General features: G+C 31.2%; 1 protein-coding gene across 11 annotated transcripts in view; it reads left to right on the forward strand.

Annotated features, from left to right (window-relative positions):
* The window catches only part of ODF2L (outer dense fiber of sperm tails 2 like), a 44,553-nt gene that overhangs the window by 1,201 nt on the left and 20,363 nt on the right, over window positions 1–22,989 (forward strand). For 7 of the 11 annotated variants that reach the window (XM_045547606.1, XM_045547615.1, XM_045547614.1 and 4 more), the window contains exons 2-10: window positions 5,924–6,086; window positions 7,642–7,774; window positions 8,436–8,564; window positions 10,985–11,047; window positions 11,174–11,251; window positions 11,818–11,934; window positions 15,310–15,495; window positions 18,672–18,781; window positions 19,692–19,827. In XM_045547606.1, coding sequence (XP_045403562.1) covers window positions 5,974–6,086; window positions 7,642–7,774; window positions 8,436–8,564; window positions 10,985–11,047; window positions 11,174–11,251; window positions 11,818–11,934; window positions 15,310–15,495; window positions 18,672–18,781; window positions 19,692–19,827 — 1,065 coding nt within the window. In that variant the 5' untranslated portion in view covers window positions 5,924–5,973. Of the gene's footprint in view, window positions 1–456; window positions 550–5,923; window positions 6,087–7,641; window positions 7,775–8,435; window positions 8,565–10,984; window positions 11,048–11,173; window positions 11,252–11,817; window positions 11,935–15,309; window positions 15,496–18,671; window positions 18,782–19,691; window positions 19,828–22,989 lie in introns of all 11 variants that reach the window. The other 4 variants (XM_045547610.1, XM_045547608.1, XM_045547609.1 and 1 more) reach the window with 1 other exon arrangement.

Consider the following 22,989-nt stretch of genomic DNA (forward strand, 5'->3'; position numbering starts at 1 on the left):
TTAGTTTGATACTGTTCTGGTTACAGTAAGAATATCATGAACATGTTCGTAATTCATTTTTTGCTTCCCATTTTCTTCTGCTAATTTCATAATTGTGTGCTAATCGTATAGTTTTTGTATCGCAAGCAACCAAAGATATGGGAAAATGGCTTTGTTTTTATGATTCATTGTTCTTGCTTTATACAGTTGAATGAGACTCAGGGGATGAGTATAGCAATAAGGTTGAAATAATACCAACCCACTGGCCATGATTTTGTCGGACGTCAGTGTTTCCCCCTGGGCTCTGTTTTAGTTCTCAGTCAATTTAGGACTACGTTGATGATGATTTGTAATAATTCTGCAAAGAATAAATAGATATTGAAAGAACTGTTTTGTGCAGTTGGTTCTCTATACAGATAACTCAGCCTGCAAGTAATTTGAGGAATGGTGATTGATTCAGGATGGTTTTTTTTTAAGATGAAAAATTTTAAAGAGAAGACCTGGTGAGAAAGCAGCCCCAACAAAGTGGATCAAAGGGGCCCTAAATTAAAACAAAACAAAAAAAGACCTGTAAGTGCTTATACTTCATTCTTTTTAAACCTTACCATAGCTTTGGCTGGCAAAGGATACTCTTAATCATGTAGAAGAGAAAACCAAGGCCCAGTATGGCTAAAGTTTGTCCACGTCACGTGGCTAGCAAGGATGGAGAACTGATGTCTTATGAGTCTGGCTCAGTATTCTGTCATTTTAATATGCTGCTTCTGGGTCATCAAGGAATGATTATCTTATGTTCAGTCTATCTGTATGCTGGGAAGGGAGGGAGAGAGGAAAGGAGGAAATTTTAAAAAGATGTTCTTCAAACCGGTCTAAGTTAATTTTGGTACTTAAATGGATAAGGTATGATTATCTAGAAAATTACATGTGGAGCAATCCATTCAGATTGTCATGGGTAAATATTCATATATGACCACTTCTTTCTGTGCTGATCTCTTGGTTTTCTGGCATTTTAATTCTGATTCCTTCATTGTTTTTCATGTTTCTATCACCAGTGGAAGCAATTTTTATTTGGCTTCTTCAGAATTTTTTATAAGAAAAGAATGTTGAAATTTCATCTCTCTGGGGCCCTAAGTAACCAGTTTCACTGCTTCCACTTTCCTCGTTTCTGTCTGCCTGGTCTATTCTTCAAACTACCACTGGATTAATCTTTTAAAAATGCTTTTGTGATCTGTCATTCCCCTGCTCAAATTATTTAATGTTGTGTCTTAACCTTTGGGAAAAAAATTCAAGCTCTTGAGCTTAGCATACAGTCTGTGTGTCCACCGTCCTCTTACCACCCCCCCTTTTGCAGGTCATACCCCCTCACTATTCTGTGCGCCTGTCAGTGCTGGACCCTCTACCTGAATGCCTTTTCTCTTCCTTTTCACCTAGGTCGGATTTGTTTTGCAGGACTCAACTGAGGTTCCACGTCTGCTGGGAGGTGTCCCAGGATTCTGCCAGTTAACATTGGCTGTCCTTCTGCATACTTTTGTGGTACTCCATGAGTTTCCTGTCGTAGCCTTTAGCACAATGGATTTTAGTGGTCTGGTCACTCTCTGCCCTCTCTTTAGACTTGCAGTGTGTGCCTTCAAGTAGCTCAACCTTATTCATCCCTCATTTCCTTGTACAGAACAGTTTTCATCTTTTGGCTGAATCTAAATTGAATCTAAATTGAATTTATGAGTGCAGTTAAAACGCAACTGAATTAAGGCAAGTTTGTGTGTTACTTTTTGCTTTGTAGATTTCTCTATATATGTTTATATTTTAGTATCTCATGGCTTTTAGTTCAAAACTGAGTTCCGCCAACTCCTTACTTGTAATCTTAGCAAGCTATTTAACCTTTCTAGGACTTAGTTTCCTTATTATAGCTTTTGAATATTAATAACAACCTTGTCAAACTTTTTGTGAAATAATGTTTCTAAGGTCAGTCAGTGTCCTCCTCAATAAATGACAGGAGTTGTCATGATGTTGAAGGAAAGGAAAATGCTTTCTGTTTATGTAATAAAGAGTGCTGATTTTTTTGGAATTAGACAATATTCTAAACACCTGTGGTCCATTCTGCTCCCGGGTAATTGGGATCTATATGGGACTTCCTCCATCTCAAAAGTGCCCCAGTGTGAACAGTAAATGATTTGGTCACCCTAACTTACATTTGAGAACCTAATCTAGGCCCCCCACTGTTACGCAATTTTTGAGGGCAGAGGGTGATGGGTATCATATTTACCCTTACAAGGTTAGTAGTAAGTTTTTTTAAAAACTAAAATATAAGCATTTATGGAACAATTATATTCTAAACTATATGATCCTAAAAATACTGTTAGTTCTTTAGAGTTCTTGATGGTATGGAGGAATCAGGACAATACTTTGGGAAAGAGGGGGACTTGGGCCTTGGAGTACGTATCCTATATGTTGTACCGACCAGTCACTCTTGCTGTCACCTTTTCTCCCCATATTATCCAATCTGCAACCCATATTTTATTTATTTATTTATTTATTATAGTTTTAAAACAATTTTATTTTTAATTATGGGTACATAGTAGTTGTATATCTTTATAGGGTACATGTGATGTTTTGATACAGGCATACAATGTGTATTAATCAAATCAGGGTAATTGAAGTATCCATCACCTCAGGCATTTAATATTTCTTCATGTTAGGAAAATCCCAATTCCACTTTTTTTAGTTATTTTAAAGTATATTGCTGATTTTAGTCACTTTGTTATGCTATCAAATATCATTCATTCTGTCTAACTATATTTTTCTACCCATTAACCATCCCCCCTTTATCCCAGCTTCCCTCTCTGCTACCCTTCCCATCCTTTAGTAACCATCGTTCTACTGCTCTGTCTCCATGAGATCAATTGTTTTTAATATTTAGCTCCCACATATGAGTGAGAACATGTGATATTTGTCTTTCTGCGCTTGGCTTATTTCACTTAACATAATGTTCTCCGGTTCTATCCATCTTGTTTCAAATGGTAGTATTTCATTCTTTTTTGTGTGCAGCCTATTTTTAAATATAAATCTCTCTATACTCTATTTATTGGAGAACGGCATTAGCTAATTAGTTATCTAAGCTAACCTCTCTTTGTCAGAAAATGTTTTTTTCCTATTTTTGTAGCTTTTACTCATAAGGTCTGTTTTCCAGCTCTAGTTATTTTTACTTTTTGCCTGTTTCCAAGTTTCCTATACATTTTTCCTTTTCATTATGGAGTCTAAAACGAAACCCTAGTAAACTTTTGATTAGTAGTATCCAGAATAGTGGGAGAAAAAGGCAGCATTCCTACATCTACTTTGTGTTCCTTGTTGAATATTTCGTGGTGAAATTTTCAGGAGAAGCTGTGTTTGAAGCCAGTAGAAGTTAGTTTCCCAAGAATTGGTGTTTGGCAAAACAAATTAAAATCTTCAGGATTCATATGCTTTTCTCTTTTGAAAGATTAATTTTAAATATATATTTATATGATGCTGGTTTAGTTTACTTTGTCTATAAGGATGCTAAGGAAAGTCATGGATGATGATTTTTCTTTTCTCTGACCACGGCTGGTATCATTGTCCCCGAACAGCCATCCCTCAAATGTTTGTTGTTGGCCAAAATGGAACATAGTTTAGTGAGTGTAGCTGGATCAGTGTAACCCAGGAGCACTCCTGGAAAAAGTTTTAAGTGCATGCTCTTTTGGCAGGTGACTGGCAAAGTAGTCTCTACATAGGAAATTTAATTCTTTAAACATGTTAGAATATTTAAAAATTGCTAATCTTTAAGGATATGATCATTAGACATGTGCAGAATATGTGACAAGTTGTACAAAAGTACATTTGTCGGAAGTATATTCTGTGTAACTGAAAACATTTTATTGTAAAATGTCTGCTTTTCTATACAAGAATACATTTGGTCCACTAAAATGCTAGCATTTTTTGTAAAGATAGGACTTTTTATGCTAAAGAAAATGATTACGTTTGTGTTCAGCACATATATATTTTATGTTATAGTATTGTCACAACACAAAAATATTGGAGTACCTTGGAATCTCCTCTGAACAATCCTTAACCTGGAGAAGATGATTGTTGATAATTCCTATGAAAATATCTGAGACTTATACAGTTTTTTGCTTTTGAAGATAACATTTTAGAAAGTTGAAGTAAAATCTAAAATCTCTGTTTTTACAATGTGTTAATTTTGTTTACTGTTTAAGATAAGACATAGTTACCAATTATAGTTGATGAAGCAGAAATATTTTGTTTTATGACTTTATCTTGTGAACCGAAGTAAGGACAAATTTGTTAAAAAAATACTGATAAGCTGAATCTTATCTCATAAAATATTTTGTACACATTGAAGATCTCTATTCTCTTACATTATTTTTAAAACTTTTATTCCAAATATAGGAAAGATTTTTTTAAATGACCCCCAAAAAGATGATTCAAGGGGTGAATAAAAGAAAAGAAATACTTTTTATTCCTTGTATTCATTAAGGGCTCTCTTGTGCCCTTTCCTTCAATTATTGCTTAGCTTTTACAAGGCCTGTAGGTGCTGAAGATTCAAATATGAATAGGACATTCTTTCTTCACATTCCAGTCTACAGAGAGACAAATATTTAAACAAGTGAATGGATGACAGATAAATACCAGTTTCTCTCTGAGTCGGGTAGCTATTGCAACTGAACAAATCCAGAGCATATTCTTCTTAACTCTTAGGTTTGTTTTTTCATTTGATTTTGTATATCTGTATATTTGTAATTCTTGTAGTCTGTTGGTAGCTCAAAATATTGTTATACCCTAGTAATAGATGTTGCACATTTGCAGCATTCAAGTGGATCATTTTAGACTATATGTAGGTTATTTAGCATTTCCCTTTGGACTTCATTTGCTGGAGTTTGAAAAATGTGAGCATACTTCATTGGCCTGTATCCTAAATATTTATCTCTGTAGTATATAGAATATTCAGACAAAAATAAGTACATTTTATAGATATTTCAGAAGATTTCTGAATTGCTAATTAGTGTGAGTAATTTTCAACCTATAATTTCACATCTACCTTAGGTATTAAAAATTCTTGAACATAAAATATTTTGTAATATAGGAAATAAAATTAAATCACAAAGAAATATCTGACAAAAATGCAGAAAACTTTATAACCTTTGATTTTATGTAAACATGAAGTCAGGGAGACACATTACCATATATTATTAGAGTTGTGAAAACACAACCGTAATGGTGCTAAAGCTCTAAGTCATTACTTAAAATGGAGTAGTTTTGAAGAAATTCATAAATATTCACGTTTTTGAAATGACATCTCCAAGTTTCAGTGAAAACAATTAGATCATTTAGTAAAATTTGGAAGTAATGTCATCTGTCTATTCATTATCACCAAAGGATATCCTAGATTGAGCTGGGAATAGAAATAAAGGAACTTAATTTTAAAAAGTCTACTTTTAAAAGAATAACATATTTGTAGCCATTGTTGCCAAATACTTTCAAAAGTATGTTGAATTTCTGTGGTTCTAGGCATAAATAACATGTATTTTTTATTGGATGGGCTTAATGGAACTGAGGACCATTGTTAACCTATGGTATTAGTATTAATTTTCTAGTCTCACTGGATTAAAATAGTACTGTAATACTTCAAGAAATAGACCATTAATAAAGATATCTAGACTTGTAATTATGTAGAAAATACCAGGCCTTTTGGAAACAATGTTTGGAAATTGACAGTTGTTGAATGGTTGTTATGCAATTTTGATACTTATTTTGAATTAGTATAACAATGAGTAGCAGTTATAATTTTGATTTTATCTTTGAAATGTTATTCTTTTGGACGTCCTTAAGATCTTTATCTTATTAAAGGGTAATGATAGAAGAAAAGAATATTGAAATGATAAGTTTAGTAACTAAAATATTTCCTACCTTTCAGCTTATGTGGAGAAGTTGTGGAAGCCACCTGTAAATCCATTTACAGAATTTATGGAAAAGCCTCCAAATAATGGAAGTCATTCAGAAGAATTCTTTTCCCATCTTAAATGTAGATCGGAGAAAGAAGATTTACCGGCTTGTGCCAGTGAAAGTCGTCTCAGCTGGTATTCTCATCAATATCGGGAAATCTAGTTTTCTGATTTCAGGGTTTCATGTTTTGCATATGATGTAAATTATTTGAAGCAAATACAGCATTCTTTCAAGAATATCTTCAAATCTAGTATTTATTAAAATATATTTGTTTAATCTGATTACAAATGCGCTCCTTTAGCAGAATTTAGCTAGTTTAATTTAGCTAGTTTTTTTGAATCTTAATGAAAGCAATTGAAAATGAAAACCTTAAGAATTTATAAATTAAAGCTTTTTAACTGAGATAAATGAAAATAGAAATAATATGTGATATCAGAAATGTAGTTAATGAGTACTAATTCACTGTCATTTGGTATATTAATTACTATATAACTAACACTTATCATTTTTTACTTCTTTAGAGTAGGGAATACACTTATTATTTATATGATTCAACCCCCCTCCCCAGTGGCAATCTTAAAATACCACTACTGGCACTATGGATAGTACAGTCCAGCTACTGGTTTAACTTGTTATAAATGAAAATGATATTTTTTCATATTTAATCATTCTTGACTTTCTGCCCATGGTTTTTAATAAGGGACAGGTATCAAATTTATAGCCAGAATCTTCTTAGGCCCATTACTTTAAGCCAATGGTACTTAGGAACACAACCTACTTTTTGGCCTAACCTCTAAGATGCCATCAATTGTTAATGGACCATTACATTATTTTTATAAAGAAGGAAAGCTGTCAATTAAAGAATGGTACAGTGTTTTTGTATCACTTGGAATTTTATTTATAAATATTGAAAATGTGCCAACCAACTTACTTATAGATTTTTAATTCAAATAACTTGTGATTATATAAAAGTAAAATGTAAGTGGAATAGATTAGTTAAGGTATTCTCAAAATTTGTTTATACACAAAGTCCAACTCTTTTGAGCCAACTTTTTGGCTCAAAGTTGTCCCTGCTATTAAGAGTACGTTGTTGGTAATATGGCATATCTTAGGAGCATCTTTAAATGAAATGAAGTTTTTTGGTTCTGGGCTCTTAATGTTGCTAAACATTCCTACTTTGCCAACTCTCCAATCCCTCTTTGTAGCTCTTTCTATAAATTGTGGGTATGTGCAAAGAGAGGTCAGGACTGCTTCTTGGCTGATGAAGATTGTAAGAAGCACTCTGAGTTCAGTATGCAAAACTGTGACAAAAATGTGTCTTACAGTAATAGTAGTATCCAGATAAAACTTAATCAAGATAAGTATCAGTTATGTTTAACATGATAATGTATTCTAAAGCCAAATGTGAAGGATATTTTAGATATCTAGAGAGCTTTAATTTTTTGTATTCATTCGTTTAACTTATTCTTACTGTTTTTCTGAAAAACAGTAAGTTTCAAGAAAAGATTTTGGAATAAGTTCTAGAAAAGCAAATCTTTTGAGTTTGGAGGCGGGAAAAGGAAGGGAAGAAAGAAGACATACATATATTCACATAAATTGTTTCATATACCAGAAAGGGGAAATTGAATAATTCACATATATTTTATATGATATATTTAACTTAAATTTTATTTTTCCACTTGTAATTAGCCTGAAGCAGCACATTCTAAATGAAAAGAATGAATTGGAAGCAACACTTAAGGAAGCTGAATTGGCAACCCATTCTGTAGAATTACTTTTGCCATTACTTAAGGATACCATTGAAGAGATTAGTTTTGAAAATGTGAGTATATGACTTGTGAATATCTAATAAAATGAAAAGCTAGTATAATACTCAGAATGCATTAACTGAGGTTTCATATCTTAAGTAGATATTCTCACATACAGGTATTTGATACCAAAAATGGGGGTTTATTAGTGTTTTTTATTCCTGTGTCATTAACTTTAATTCTTTTCCTAAAAGATAATCTCAGGCATTTACCGGATAAGAGGCCAAGCTAGAAACTGCTTATCTTCATGCTTGACTTACCTGGAGTTAAATGATAGAATTAGCTTTTGTCAAGAGTGAATTTAAAATTAAAATCTTCCGAGAGATGAAATATACCTATTTTCTATAGTTTTTAATTGTAATAGAAAGCTATTTTTAAATTTTGGCATACTAAAGTTTGAGTTAGGGACAAAAACAGATTGCATTCTATAACTTTTATTAGAATAAATGCCTGAAATACTTTTAGAGTTTAAGCTCTTACTTTGATTTCATTTTACTTACTGTACTATATAACAAATTTAATGAACTATTAATAAACTTTGCAAAATTTACTATTTTGCATAAAAGAATGCTTTTGTTACTAGTAAAAATTATTGTTTGATAATAGTATTATATTTTAGAGTGTTATGCTTAATGCTAGATCTTAAAATGTGTATGTACTCTTATATTTTGTCAGGCTACTCTTTCTGCATCCAATTTGAAGAAGATTTCTGAACAGAAGGAAGTATTAACAAAAGAATTAGACACTTTTAAACATGTAAAATTGGCTTTAGAACATCTTCTTACAAAGACAGACTACAAACAAGTAAGGCATCAACACTAAGCATTCATTTAATACTGATATTTCTCACTTGAAGGATATATTATTTCTCCAACTATAGAAATTAAAGTATTGGTATATTTGAAATGGAAATAATACTTTGATATGGAACTCATTAAATTAACCCCTACTTTTAATGTTTCATAAATAGTTCTACATGAAAACAACATGTTTTTAGAGAAAATGTATTTTTATTTTTCTTCTCCAAAACTTTCATTATTTGTTATACTTCATTTAACTGATGATAATAAAATATACATTTTTAGAGTTTAAGCTCGTATGTACATTATATTTATGCATGCACACTTTTTTTTTTTTTTTTTTTTGGTAACAGCTTTTTTGAGATGTAAGTCACATACCATACATTTCTCCCCCTTAAAATATAAAATTCAGTGGTTTTTTTATTGTATTCACAGAGTTGTGCAGCAATTGCCACACTCAATTTAGGGCATTTTCATCACTTCAAAAATAACCCCTATGCCTGTTAGCAGTTCACCTCCCATCTCACCCACTCCTAAAAGGAGCCGTAGGCAACCATTATCTACGTTCTGTGTCTATGGTGGGTATCTCATATAAATAAAGTCATATGACATGTGGTTATTCTTGACTGCCTTCTTTCACTCAGGATAATGCCTTCAAGGTTCATCCATGTTGTAGCATGTCAGTACTTCATTCCTTTTTATTGCTGAATAATACTCCATTGTATGAGTACACCACTTTAATTCATTCATCAGTTGATGGACATTTGGGTTGTTTCCACTTTTTGGCTGCTATGAATAATGCTGCTGTGAACATTCATTTACAAAGTTGTGGTGCAGGTACATGTTTTCATTTCTCCTGGATATATACCCAGGAGTGGAATTGCTTGTCATACATGTATTTTTTATACATACACATAAATATATATAATTTCCCTTTGATGTAGGACAGGGTTTCCTTTTGATTTAGGACAGTACTTCACCACTTTTTTTCTTGCCTTTATACTGCTCACATGCATAATACAATTTCAGCCCATCTCATCAAATGTAGGGAGAGTGGGAGCAAGATGAGAGGATGTCACCTCATTATTGGGAAAAACTGACTTAACTTAAGCCTAACTTTATAGACACATGGTCAAGCATGGTATAATTGTAAGTTAAAAATATTTAAAAGAATAAATTAGTATTTTTGTTCTCTGCTACTATTTCTCATTTGTAGGATAAAGAAATTGTATAAGATCAAGATTTTTAACCTGATATAATCTGTTAAGTCTTAACTAGGGTCTGTGAATCCCCTGAAAATTTATGTAAAATATTGACTGGTGAAAAGACCTCTACATCAATAATTTTTATTTCTTTGTGTTTATTACTTCTTTTGAGTCTTAGGACAAATATAGTTGAAGAAATTAACTTCTGTGATAGGCTGAAAAATCTTGAGCTAATGACAAAAATCAACTAAATTCTTCTGAATCCCCTTTGGCTTTTTCGTATGATGACATTTTCTCAGAATTGTAAAAATCATCTAATATTAGGTAACAGTTTTGGTAATAAGTTACATGCTCATTATAGAAAAATCAGATAAGCAAAGAAATATTAATAATTTTCCTGATCTCAGTACTCAGTGAAAAGTCACTGTCAAGTGTTAACTTTGTGTTGTATGTCTTTTTCAGTCTTGTGTTCCATTACTGTGTATGTGTCATGTGTGTGTGGTTTTAGAAAAATGGGATCATACTATTCTTATTGTTTTGTAACTTGACTTTTATACTTACAAACATATCAGTATTTTCTCATATATTAAATATTTGTTTCATAGGGAGGAATTGTAACTTGAGCTCGGTAGACCCTTATAGAGTCCGGGGATGGGCTTCATGAAGTCTGTGAGCCGTCTGAAATTGTGTATCTAGGTCTGGATTACATGTACATGCATATGTGCTTTTGGGTGAAAGGAATTTATAGCTTTTCACATTCTAATGCAGGAATATGACCCTTAAAAATGAATAAACATTATTCTGTGGTCTCATTTAAAATGACTACATAGAATTCTGTTATTGATTTGCTGTAATTATTTAAGAAATTTCTTATTGCTAGAATTTAGGTTTATAATTCTTGCCTATTTATAAACAACAATGTGTTGAGTTTCTTTTGTATGCAGGAGTTTTGCGATTTTTATATATTATTGGCCTATACTTTCTGAGGCATTCTTTTGAGATTAATTTAGTAAATTAACTAATTTCATAAATTTTGAACAAAAAATGATTTGGAACACTTAGGCAAAAATTTTTTCAATGGTTAACTCTTTTAAAAATCAGAAGTGTGCATAGTAGTTGTCCATATTGATTTCTTGAGTGGTGTTTATTCCACCTTCTACATTTTTATGTAGAGAAATATAGTTGGTGTACACTGATTTATAATATCTTTTTTTCACAGACAGGAGACAATTTACCTAGCATGTTGTTAAAGAATTTAACTGATGATGAAAATGAAAATACTGTAAGTCTTTTCACACTTTATATCCATTCGTTTCGCCCTTTTTTGTTTACTTGTATGCTGCATTGTTTTAAAAAATTAACCAATATTAATCAAGTTGTAAAATTTCTAAATCTTACATTATATTAGGTGAAGAATCTTAAGAAGAGGGTATTTGAGAAGGAGACCTATATCCAAGAACTTTCTTGTTTGTTTCAGAATGAAAAGGTAAGCAAATTTTGATCTTTTGAGCTTAATTTTTTATATTTTCTTAATTTTGACTCTTTCTTCTCTTTCTTCCCATCCTGGCCCCAAGTCCTCAGAAATAAACACAGAAAGATTTTTAAAAATTCTAGATTATTTGGAATTTTGCAAATTTTATTTATCAAATATAACATCTTAATTTTATTTATTTATTTACTTTTTATGTTTCATGTAGACTACTTGGTATAAATCACTCTAAATTAGGAACACTTATGAATTTGTATTGTATTTCAATTTGGGGACAAATTAAGGAATTTTGGCATTTGTAGGAGCATTATATACACACCCTTAATTTTACTTAGGAGGACAGATGGGAATTTTTAAAAAGAGATAATTATCAGGAGCCATTAAATGAAAGGATGGGAGGAGAAAACTTTTCCATAGTTTTACATGAAAAGCATCTGTATTGGAGGGGCAGTTTATGTAAAGCAGTGCTTTGCTCTTTATCAGCATTTTAGATTGTCTAAATTGGGATAAAATTAAAATTATTGAGATACAGCAAATAACACATTTTTTTCTCTTTGTTACAGGCAAATGCTTTGAAAGCAAACCGTTTTTCTCAATCAGTAAAAGTAGTACATGAACGACTACAGCTCCAAATTCATAAAAAGGAAGCAGAGAATGATAAATTAAAAGAATACATAAAGGTTATAAATATTTATCCATTTTTATAGTTTAAATGATAAAATTAACGAAAAGCTATAATGCCATTCCTTAATTCTGGAATTTGGTGATTTTAAAGTAATTCATTTTAAGTGTTGCCATGGGAAATACATATTTAAAGGTAAATCTTTTGGTCCACCTAAAGTTGGGATTTGAACCCAATTTTATATTGGTACTAAAATCTCTTTTTAGTGCCAATCTAGGAAGGATTTATAGTGATTGAATAACTTTAAAAATCTTTCTCATTATACAATTAACTTATGTTTATTGTGGAAAATTTATAAAATTTGGAAAATATAAATGGGAAAATAAAAATAGCTTAAAAACACCAAAACCATTGTTAACATTTTGATGTATATTATTCACTCTCTTTTCTACATTTATACATACATACATATTCTCACACGTTTAATAAACAGTCAATAAATGTTTTTCTTTGTTACTAATCATAATTTTAAAATCAGTTAACCTAGATTTAATGTTCAGAAAATTGAGTAATCCCCATGTTATACATCTTTGTATCTGTCTAATTAAGGGACATTTTTTTGGTTTAATTATTCTTTTGGAGTCAAAGTCACTTTGAGATAAGGTGAGGTTGCTATCGTATAACATTAGCCAACTGGATCTCCTGTCATTTATTTTTGCATAAGGAAAAGAAGCAATGTTCCTACCTTCAGAGAAGTGTACACAGATTCAAACCCCATTGAGTGTGAGGACTTCTGAGTTAGATTTCTGTTTGCTTTTGCACTCCTGAATTATAGTAGATATTTGGAACTTGTAGCACGTGTTTCAAAACTGCACTTGTGAGTTTTTTTTCCTTCAGTGACAAAAAGCTTTTGCCCATCAAGAGGACATTAGCAGGTTTATGGAGGATGTAAATTTTGTCCTTTGTTCTACTTCATGTTCTTTTAAGTGTTTTCCAATGCGTAGATTCCTTGTGCATTCATATCCTTGGGCACTGCAGATTGAACTGGATTTGGTATTGCAGTGCTATGTCATAGTAAATACAAGAGAATGCATATGATTTAACATATCTGATAGGTGATTTAACACATTGGATGATCATCTACCACAATTTACCTTACACAGTTTTTAATTATGTCCTCAAATAACAGTGGGGAAAGTTTTTGAAAATATTTTCTTCCATTTAAAAACAAAATATTAAATAGTTTTTTAAAGGTAAATTTATTTTTTATATCTATGATAATCTGGAAAAAGAATATAAGGCTAAAACTAAGATTTTACTATGAAATTCTTCTGTTTAATACTTTTGGGTTCAAATTCCTTTTCAAAAATGCTAGTGTTAAATAATTAAAAGAAGCTGCCTTACATTACTGATTTTCCTACATTTCCTCTCACACACTTTTGGATTTTAAGGGATTAAATAATTGTGGGTCAGAATTTAGCTCTTTGACTTAGATTTGACAAGTTTTGTTTTGTTTTGGTTTTTTTAGCGTACAAACACAATGAACTGAGTTTGGCAGATTTTTTACTGTTGTTGAGCCAGTTCATTATATTGGATCTTTTAAAAATTTACATTGTAATCCACTGAGAACTATCTTAAAGCTACTTTGAACCAATTTTTATTTCTAGATCTTTGTAGCAATTAGAATTGCAACATTTTCGTACTTTTAGAAGAGACAATAATTATCTGTATAATATGCAACATGTATGTAGTTCTTTCGAAATAGGAAACACAAATTACCAACTTTACCTGTCTATACTTTTAGCAAATGATTGAGAGGTTTTTTATTTTGAAACTGTAAAAATAATTTGATAGTTTCAGTATACTCCCTGATAGTGCTTAAACATGGAATTTGATAAATCTAGTGAGAAAGTCCTGCTTGGAACCGTACTAAAAATTTACCTCACCTTTCATGTTTTAAAAGGTTTTTATGTAAGTGTAGCAGATATCCATGGTGCAATGATGACACCTTGTGGATAGTTAGAAGAATGACAGTGATATTACTGTATTGCTCTTTGTTTTTCTGCAGCTATTTATTACATTTCATTGGATTTTTTTTTTTAGTTTGAGATATATATTTAAAGACAATTTAAGAATGTATTGCTTCTCAGTTTACTTAGTCACTCTTCAAAGAATTCAAGTCTAAATCTTAAGATGTACTTCTTAATTTCGATTTTAGTGGAAGAAACATAGTTTTTGTTGATCTTGGGGTTTAAAAGCCCCAGATTTTACTGTGACTCCTTTGAAAAAAATTTTTTAAATTAAAATGGCTGTCTAAGGAATGGAAGACCAAACTACATTCTGTAATAATTTCACATTCTTCTCAATATTTCAGAGCTTTCAAAATGTAAAGGCATAAAAATCTTGTCTTTAAATTCTTAGCTCCTCAATACTCAAATACTTTAAATACAATGTTTTAAAATAATTTGAAATAAAAATATGAGAGTTAATCCCATCCCTCATTCACCCAGCCTAATAGTCTCTCTCTCATTATATTCCCAAGATATGTATCAAGGAGATGGTCATGCTAATTAATTAACACTATCACATGCAATGGATATCATTATATTCCCGAGATATGTATCAAGGAGATGGTCATGCTAATTAATTAACAGTATCACATGCAATGGATAGAAGCCTGTTCTCAAACATCTTTTTACCCTCCTTAATCTTGTGAATCTGATAGTCATTAATTTATCTAAATCCATGTTTGGTCTTAGAATAGTGACTTTCACAAATTTACTACTCACTGGGTAAATCAGTACTTTTACTGTCTTTAATGTAACCTTTTCTAGTGTCAGGGCATGCCCCCTAATGCTAGTAAATTAAAATTTGGTAAATTATGTTTATCTCATCTATACCCTTCATGATCTGTAGATTTTAATCATTTCTTTTTTAAGTCTTTGTCTTTCAAACTAAAGAGTCTTAATATATTTGGGGAGCTAGCAATTCCTTTGAGCTTTGGTACCTGTTATTAAATATTTACATTGTTTCTAGCTTGATTATGTTTTTTTAACTAGTTTTTTTTTAGCTAGTACTATGTATAATATACCAGATGTGCACTAAATCTAGTTAATCTGTGAACTAATTCTAATATTCTAGTTAATCACAGAAGTTTTAAGGAACTTGGTGTTTGTACCATAATCACCAGTTTTAGTATCTTTAGTAATGGTAGCATTAGTTTGATGTAAACTTATATGTTTTAAATTTGCATTCTTTAACTGGTTACAAAGCAGCATTGGTGAAGTCACCTTTCTTTACTGTTTTGCTTTTTATTCATCTTATGATTAATCATTTTGGTAAAGTCTGTGTGGAAGATTATGTACATATTTTTACAATGTTTGCATAGACATTGGAATTCTGAAATAATTTAATTGTTGCTAATATTTTTTAGAGCTTAGAATCCAAGATAGCCAAATGGAACTTGCAATTGAGAATGAATAAGCATGAGGCTGTAGCAATGAAGGAAGCAAGTAGGCAAAAAGCTATCGCTCTAAAAAAGGCATCTAAAATTTACAAACAAAGGCTTGAACATTTTACAGGAGATATTGAAAACTTTACTTCCCAAATTAGAGATCAGGTAAGTATATACATTCTTTTTTTTAAAGATACATTTTGTGTACTTAGTTTATGTATTGTTAATGTCATAATGCTTAATATAGTAATTTTATTCTTTTAATGCTATTGATACTAGAAAAACTTTATACTTTTTGCTTTAATCTTTTATTATGAAATGTTACATAAAGTGTCAAAGTTGCATATTGAATTATGTCATTGTTTTCTTGGGAATTGTACTTAAAGGAAATGTTAAGTGTGTTCTCTCTACCCGCACCCCTGCCCCCATATAAAGCTTCTATGGCCAACTAAGAATAACACTTCATATGTATTTCCCCTCGAAAACTTATAGTGCACATTAGCATGTTAAAGGCCCTGAGAAGGCTTTCAGCAAAACACTGTTAATGAAGGGTATTGAAGTCAGAGTTTCCTACACTTATTTAACCACAGAACTCTTTTTTATACACAAAGCAACTCCTGGAACTTGTTCTGAGGAACACCAGTTTGGGAAATGCTGATTTATGTTGTTAGACCATATGACTTTATCAGTAATTACTTTAATCTCTGTAATGCATTTAAAACCATATGCTGCATAAACACACCATGTGAAAGTTATCTTTGGATATAGTACAAAGTTGAAAAATGGATTTAGTGTTTTGTTGTTTTTGACAAATTGTTATATTTATTCAATTATAAATTAATAATTTTTTTGATGTCTCACTAGTATCCCAGCCCTTAAGACTTATATGAAGGCTTATAGAGTTTTTAGAGACTTTTAGAAATGGAAACACTTGTATAAAACCTGTACAAACAAAACAATATTTTATAAGCTCAAGTGTTAACATTCTAAGGCTCTAATATTTAATCTACATTCAGAAGAATTTAACTAGATCAAAACATTGAAGATTAGGTTCAAAGTCTAGAAGACTGTAGACCTGGTTGAATGCCTGAAAATATTTTTAAGTGGTAAAACTAATTGAGTCATTATCATTCTTGGGGTTTTCCTCTTTAAATAGTATCACCCACACCCCAGATAATAGTATAGAAAGGCTTCTCTTCTTGTTAGCCTTGTGATTTTGGATAAGGAACTTAACCGAAGCTTCAATTTCCTTATCTATAAAACAAGGGATAGTAATACTCCTTATCTCATATGATTGTATGGAGAGAGATAAATAAGAAACTACATGGTAAGCAGAGTGCCTCACTACGTTTTTGCATTGAGGCACTGCAAAATGCCTCCTTTCTATTCCTCTAATGCATGGAGTTTGTTTGTTTTGTTGTTTTGTTTGTTTGCTACTGCCTCTGGCTTTAATGTTCTTCCCTGGCTCACAATAGCTGGTTCTTTTTTAAATTATTTAGGTGTCTTTTCAATTGACATCTCTTTAGAGAGGCCTTTCTTAATCACTCCTTTTAAAGTAGTCTTACAACAATCATATTAAAGTCTTAAATTCTTTTCATAGCATTTATTGTAATTTGAAGCTATCTTTTTTAGTTTGCTTCTTTTTTTTTTTTTTTAATTGTTTCCTTCTACTTGAATATCAAGTCCCAGGAGGCAGGAGCTTGCTTATCCCATTCGTCTGAGGGTACCATAATTTAAAAAAATATCTTAAATTCAAGATATGAACAGTTTAGCAGCAGGAGCTAAATAATAGTTCGATAAAATATCATCTCATATCTACACAATGCCTGAAATTTACCAAGTACTACACAGAGATAAGGAAAATGAGGATTTGAAAGGGTCCATGGTCTTTGGTAATTAGAAGGTCACTAGTTACTAGTTCAGGTACGGTTCAGCGCAGTGGAAGGGAAGATGAAGGGGGCTTTTGCTTTATATCTGCATGTTTCTAAGGGCAGATAAAAGAGGAAATCAGCATTTTGAAAGTGCTAGGGACAACTGATTCTGACATTTATATCCTAGGGGCCAGGATGTTAAATGCCTTATTATTCTCCACACTGAAGAATTATCTCATTTCCTGTGAAAATTGGATAGATCCTAATTTTGCTTCTGATAGCTTAGATGTGCCAGTTCTTTAAAGCAGAGAGAAAAAGTAGGTCACCCTCAAAAAGTCTCCTTTAGGGAGGTGATTTAATCATTGACTAGTTTCTACATCTAGGATATCATACTAATTAAGTAGGTAATAATTTCATCTCTAATGTATAAATTTCTTTTTTATTGGTAAAATTTATAAATATCTTTATATTATAATATAAATTCACATTTCATAATATGTATTATGCCCAACTCATACTTCATAATTTATATTAAAATTCATTTTATATAAAATGAAAACAGAATCCCATTATTTGTTCAGTGTATCAAACATATTACTGTGAAAAAAATTTTAAAAGTGTCCTGCACATAGTGGATACTTAATAAATACTTGTTCAATGACTGGATGAATGAAAGGAAGTACCCAATAACTGTTAAATGTTGTCATTACTGTTTCAGGCATTTTGATTTGTAATTACTGGCACTGTTGCATTCCAGTGAGTTTATTTTTCTGTAGGACGTAGACAGGGACACAGTGTCTACAGCTCTTTAGGTAGATCTATGGAGAGTCAATTGAGTTATATATTGAGTGTCTGCTGTGCTTCAGGAACTGTTCAAGGCCCTAAAAATACAACTACAAACAAAACAGGCAAAAATCCATACCTCAGGAGCTCATATTCAAAATGAATGAGTCACTACTACTACTTTTATCTGTTTGCTAACAGTAGCAGTGTTTGAAGGCTGACGGGGTGACCTCTACAAAACAGAGCTTGGCATCATAACAAAGAAAAATAAGGCTACATTACTAAATGTTACAGAGTTGTGGAATTGGAGGCAGTTTCTATGTATACCATAGAGGCCTTCTTTATCCTTTGATGCTTACGTGGTTGTTATCATCTTCTCTATATAGAATGTAAAATTAAAAGCTCAGTGAAGAGGAAAATTATCTTCATTAATTATGAAATATTGTTTAAAATGTTAAGTTGGAACTTCCACTGTGTGCATATAAAATAATAGCAATATAGGTATTTCATTAAAGTTTACTTTAAAATTTTCCTGTATTCAAAGTTGTACACTGAAATTTTCTGTATTAAAAGTTCCGTACTTTTTTAGGAGAATGTTTCCTTGTTTATAATGTATTTATATTTGGGGATCTGAGCAAAACAAAAATGTCTTAAAATTATAAGATGAGTACTTTATGTATTTTTTAGGAAGCCAAATTGTCTGAAACAATTTCAGCTTCCAATGCCTGGAAAAGTCGTTATGAGGAAATTGTAATAGAAAAAACTGAATTGGAAGTTCAGATCGAAACAATGAAAAAGTAAGAAAAAATTTAGGATCTTTTTACTATTTAATAAGATGTGTTTTTAGGTTTTTTCCTCTTTGAGTGGTTTTTATTTTGATTCTTTTGGATTATATGTGGTAAAGGGGCTATTTATATAATTTGATATTTTTGCTGTTTATAATTCCATAAATTTTTCTTACTCTAAGAAACAATAAAAATGATTGCTCATTAAAAATGCATTGGTTTCACATTTTGAACTTGTAGGTATTTGGTATTTGAGTATGTGTCATCTATTATTTTTAGTAAATGTTAATGCTACCTTTGTCTTAAATGGAAGTGATATTTCTCTTTTAAACAAGAATGTGTAAGATAGAATATATAACAAAGTTTATACTAGAATACAGAAATGATTTGAAAATCCTAAAGGTTATTGTTCCGTAATTAAATTGACTTAAATGCATAACAAAGAAGATCAATAGTAAATATACTTACGTTTTATGCTTTGAAGTGTATTACTGATGACCGAACAATAATGAACCCTGAATATTTGATTTTAAATGTTTTCTTTTCTGTATATTCTCTTCAGTCTTATCATTGAAAACTACTACATATAATTTGCTTTAAAGGTTAGTTGTTACTGCCTCAGTTGATCCCTTTTCTTTAACCTTGTCCCTAAAATTGTGTGTATGTGTGTGCGTGTGTATGAATGAGAAAGACATGTGTACCTTTAGACGTTTTATTGAATAGCAAAGAGCATGTTGTATAATTTTTTGTTGATATTATTAATATTTCTAATCAAGTTTACTCTGGTGGTAACCTTATAGATTACTTCTTCCTATTTCCCTTGTTCTTTAAGTTGTATTTACTTTTTGTATGTTCCCTATTTGAAACACCTACCAAAGTGATTTCAGAAACACACTTAAAATGTATCATTCATTTTATAAAGGCAAATCACTAATCTTTTGGAAGACCTGAAGAAAGTGGAAGACCTTGGAAAAAATTCATGTGAAGAAATTCGTAGAAAACTTCACTCAATTGAATATGAAAATGAAACTTTAAATTTTGAGAATACGAAATTAAAGGTACTATATATGTGTGTTTGTGCAGGTGTGTATTGTGTAATGACAACTTAGTCTACTTAGTAGAAGTAGCTTGAAAAAAACTATATGTTTAGAATAGTGCTCTTGTATCATTTTGTCCTTTTTGCTTCTCAGGATATTATGTTTTCAACACTACAAATAAGATTTATGAAGTTGACTGTCTCTTTGCCTCAACTAAAAAAAAAAATGATTTACTTTCCAATTTTAGCAGTTAAGTGAATATTCCAAAATTACATTAACTTTAATGCATAAGATTATTTCTAGGTGTCATGGTTACGATAGGATATATAACCTCAGGCTTGGTCTGTTTGAAACCAGAAAGTATGTTCTTGGCTGCTTCATAACCAGAAAAAATTTTCCAACTTACTCAAATCCAAGGAGTGATTGGTTTGCATGTGTACCAAAGAAGAGGTAGGAAAGAAGCTTTTATACTTTCTGAGAAAAAAGATATTTGAGTTCTCAATCAACCCAGAGATACATGTAACCTGATGAGACTTCACTAAAGATGATGGCATCATTTTCAGTTCCATAATACTACTTTTGGAGGATGGAAAATGGAAGACAGAAAAAAATCTTTTTAAACCATGAAATAAAGTTTGTGTGTACAGAATAAATAACAATATATTAGTAGCATAATATCAGTAGCATAGAGTACATTTTAGAGAAACTTGTAAAATGAGCATCTAACATTGTTTTGCTGGTTTATAACAGTCCAATTTTATCATTGTATTTAGAATTAGCTAAAAGGTGTACATTTATTCTACATATTAAGATGTTTTTATTGTAGCTAATTTGCATGGTACTTGAGGGAAAATATCTTTAATGTTAAAAGAGAAATTCTAAGACTGTGATTTTTTTTTTTACCTTAAGTTTTTTTTTTTGCATTAGAAATGTACTTTGTTTTTCTTGGAAAAAATTATTATAAATTACTGGCTGTTTAGAATTATGTAGACTTTATGTAAAAATTGTCATGGACTGTTTTTTAAATAAATTTCTTTATGAGAAAGAATAATATGAAATTTAAAAAATTATCATCAAAGAAAATTATTTTAATAAAATGATGGCGTTTCAAGCTTTAAGGTACTAAACTATTATTTAAAAAGATTATTTTCCAGAAGGAAATTGGAGATACATCCAAATCTCGTTTACCCTTTCTAAACCCTTCTTTCTCTATATCTCTAAAATGTCATGTACTGTAAAGAGAATTTCATTCATTGTAGATTGGCATATATTCCCAAGGGCCAATTTATTTTCTAGGTACTGATCTGTCTTTGTGGGAAAGACATAGTGTTATGTAGTATAGTGTATAGTAATTAAAGCTTGTTTCCTATATAAAACAGAAAGGCAACAGATTGCCCAAACCAGAAAGATTTTCTTCGTCTGTTGGTTTATAAAGTTGGTAAGTTTTCTCATCTTGGTGTTCAGTTTTAGTTTCCTTTAGATCACTGAGTGAGGCACGGACTGATAAATCTCAAGTCTGTTTTTGTTCTAAATGTGAACACTCCATTAGTTTGAAGTGGAGGACTTGAAATTGACAGTCCTATTGCCAGCGGTCATTTAGGAATGAGTAGAGGAAATGGCAGGAATCTAAGTGATATATATGGCAAGAAGTAGCAGGATGTTTCTTTTCTCACCTTTAACTTATTTATTAATAGTAATATAATAATTTTGGCTGCTTCTTGTCAGGAAAGATTTTAAAAATCAAAATTACAGTTTGTCTTAATAGTTGCCATTTTTAGCAGTGACATTCAGAATTAGAATTTTTTCCTTCTAGAAATTTTGTAAGTCCTTTGTAGTCCTTCATACAATATGAACTTACAGTGTTTTCATTGCTTTTTTTTAAATTTCAGTAGATTTATGGGATACAAGTGTTTTTTGTTACATGGATGAATTGTATAATGCTGAAGTCAGAGCTTTTAGTTTACCCATCACCGGAATAGTGTACGTTGTACCCAGTAGGTAATTTTTGATTTTTCTTCCCAGGAACCCCCCTTCTTTCTTTCCAATGTCCATTATACCACTTTAGGACCATATATACCCATTGTTTAGCTCCCACTTATAAGCGAGAACATATGGTATTTGTTTTTCCATTCCTGATTTACTTCATTTAGGATAATGGTTGATTCCATATCTTTGCGTTTGTAAATTGTGCTATAATAAACATTCAGGTACAGGTGCCTTTTTGATATAATGACTTTTCCTTTGGATGGATACCCAGTAGTGGTATTGCTGGATCAAATGATAAATCTACTGTTAGTTCTTTCAGGAATCTCCATACTGTTTCCTATTGAGGTTGTACTAATTTACATTCCCACCAACAGCATTAAACATTCCCTTTCCACCGCATTCGTGGCAACATCTATTGTTTTTTGACTTATGATTAATGGCCGTTCTGACAGGGGCAAGGTGGTATCTCATTGTGATTTTAATTTGTATTTATCTGATGACCAGTGATGCTGAGCATTTTTTCATATGTTTATTGTCCTTTTGTCTATCTTCTTTTGAAAAAAATTTGTTCATGTCTTTTGTCCACTGTTTAATGGGTTTTTTTTTTTTTTGATGATTTGTTTGAGTTCTTTGTAGATTCTGGATGTATAGTTTACGAATATTTTATCCCATTCTGTAGGTTGTCTATTTACCTTATTGATTATTTCCTTTCCTATACAGGAATTTTTTGTTTAATTAAGTCTCATTTATTTTTGTTGTTGCTGTATTTGCTTTCAGGGTCTTAGTCAGAAATTTTTTGCCTAGGCCAATGTCCAGAAGAGTTTTTCCTACAGTTTTTCCAGAATTTTTATGGTTTCATGCCTTACATTTAAGTTTTTAATCCATATTGCGTTAATTTTTATAAATGGTGAGTAATAGGGATCCAGTTTCATTCTTCTGCATGTGGCTATCCAATTATCCCAGCACCATTTATTGAATAGAGTGTGTCCTTTCCTCAGTGTATGTTTTTATCTGCTTTGTTGAAAATCAGTTGTAGCTATATGGTTTTATTTCTGGGTTCTCTACTCTGTTCCATTAATCTATGTGTCTACCTTTATACCAGTACCATGCTGTTTTAGTTATTAATACTGTAGCCTTGTAGTATAATGTGAAGACTGGTAATGTCAGCCTCCAGATTTGTTCTTTTTGTTTAGGATT

Source organism: Lemur catta, chromosome 3 (assembly GCF_020740605.2).
Source record: "Lemur catta isolate mLemCat1 chromosome 3, mLemCat1.pri, whole genome shotgun sequence".
NCBI lineage: Eukaryota > Metazoa > Chordata > Mammalia > Primates > Lemuridae > Lemur > Lemur catta.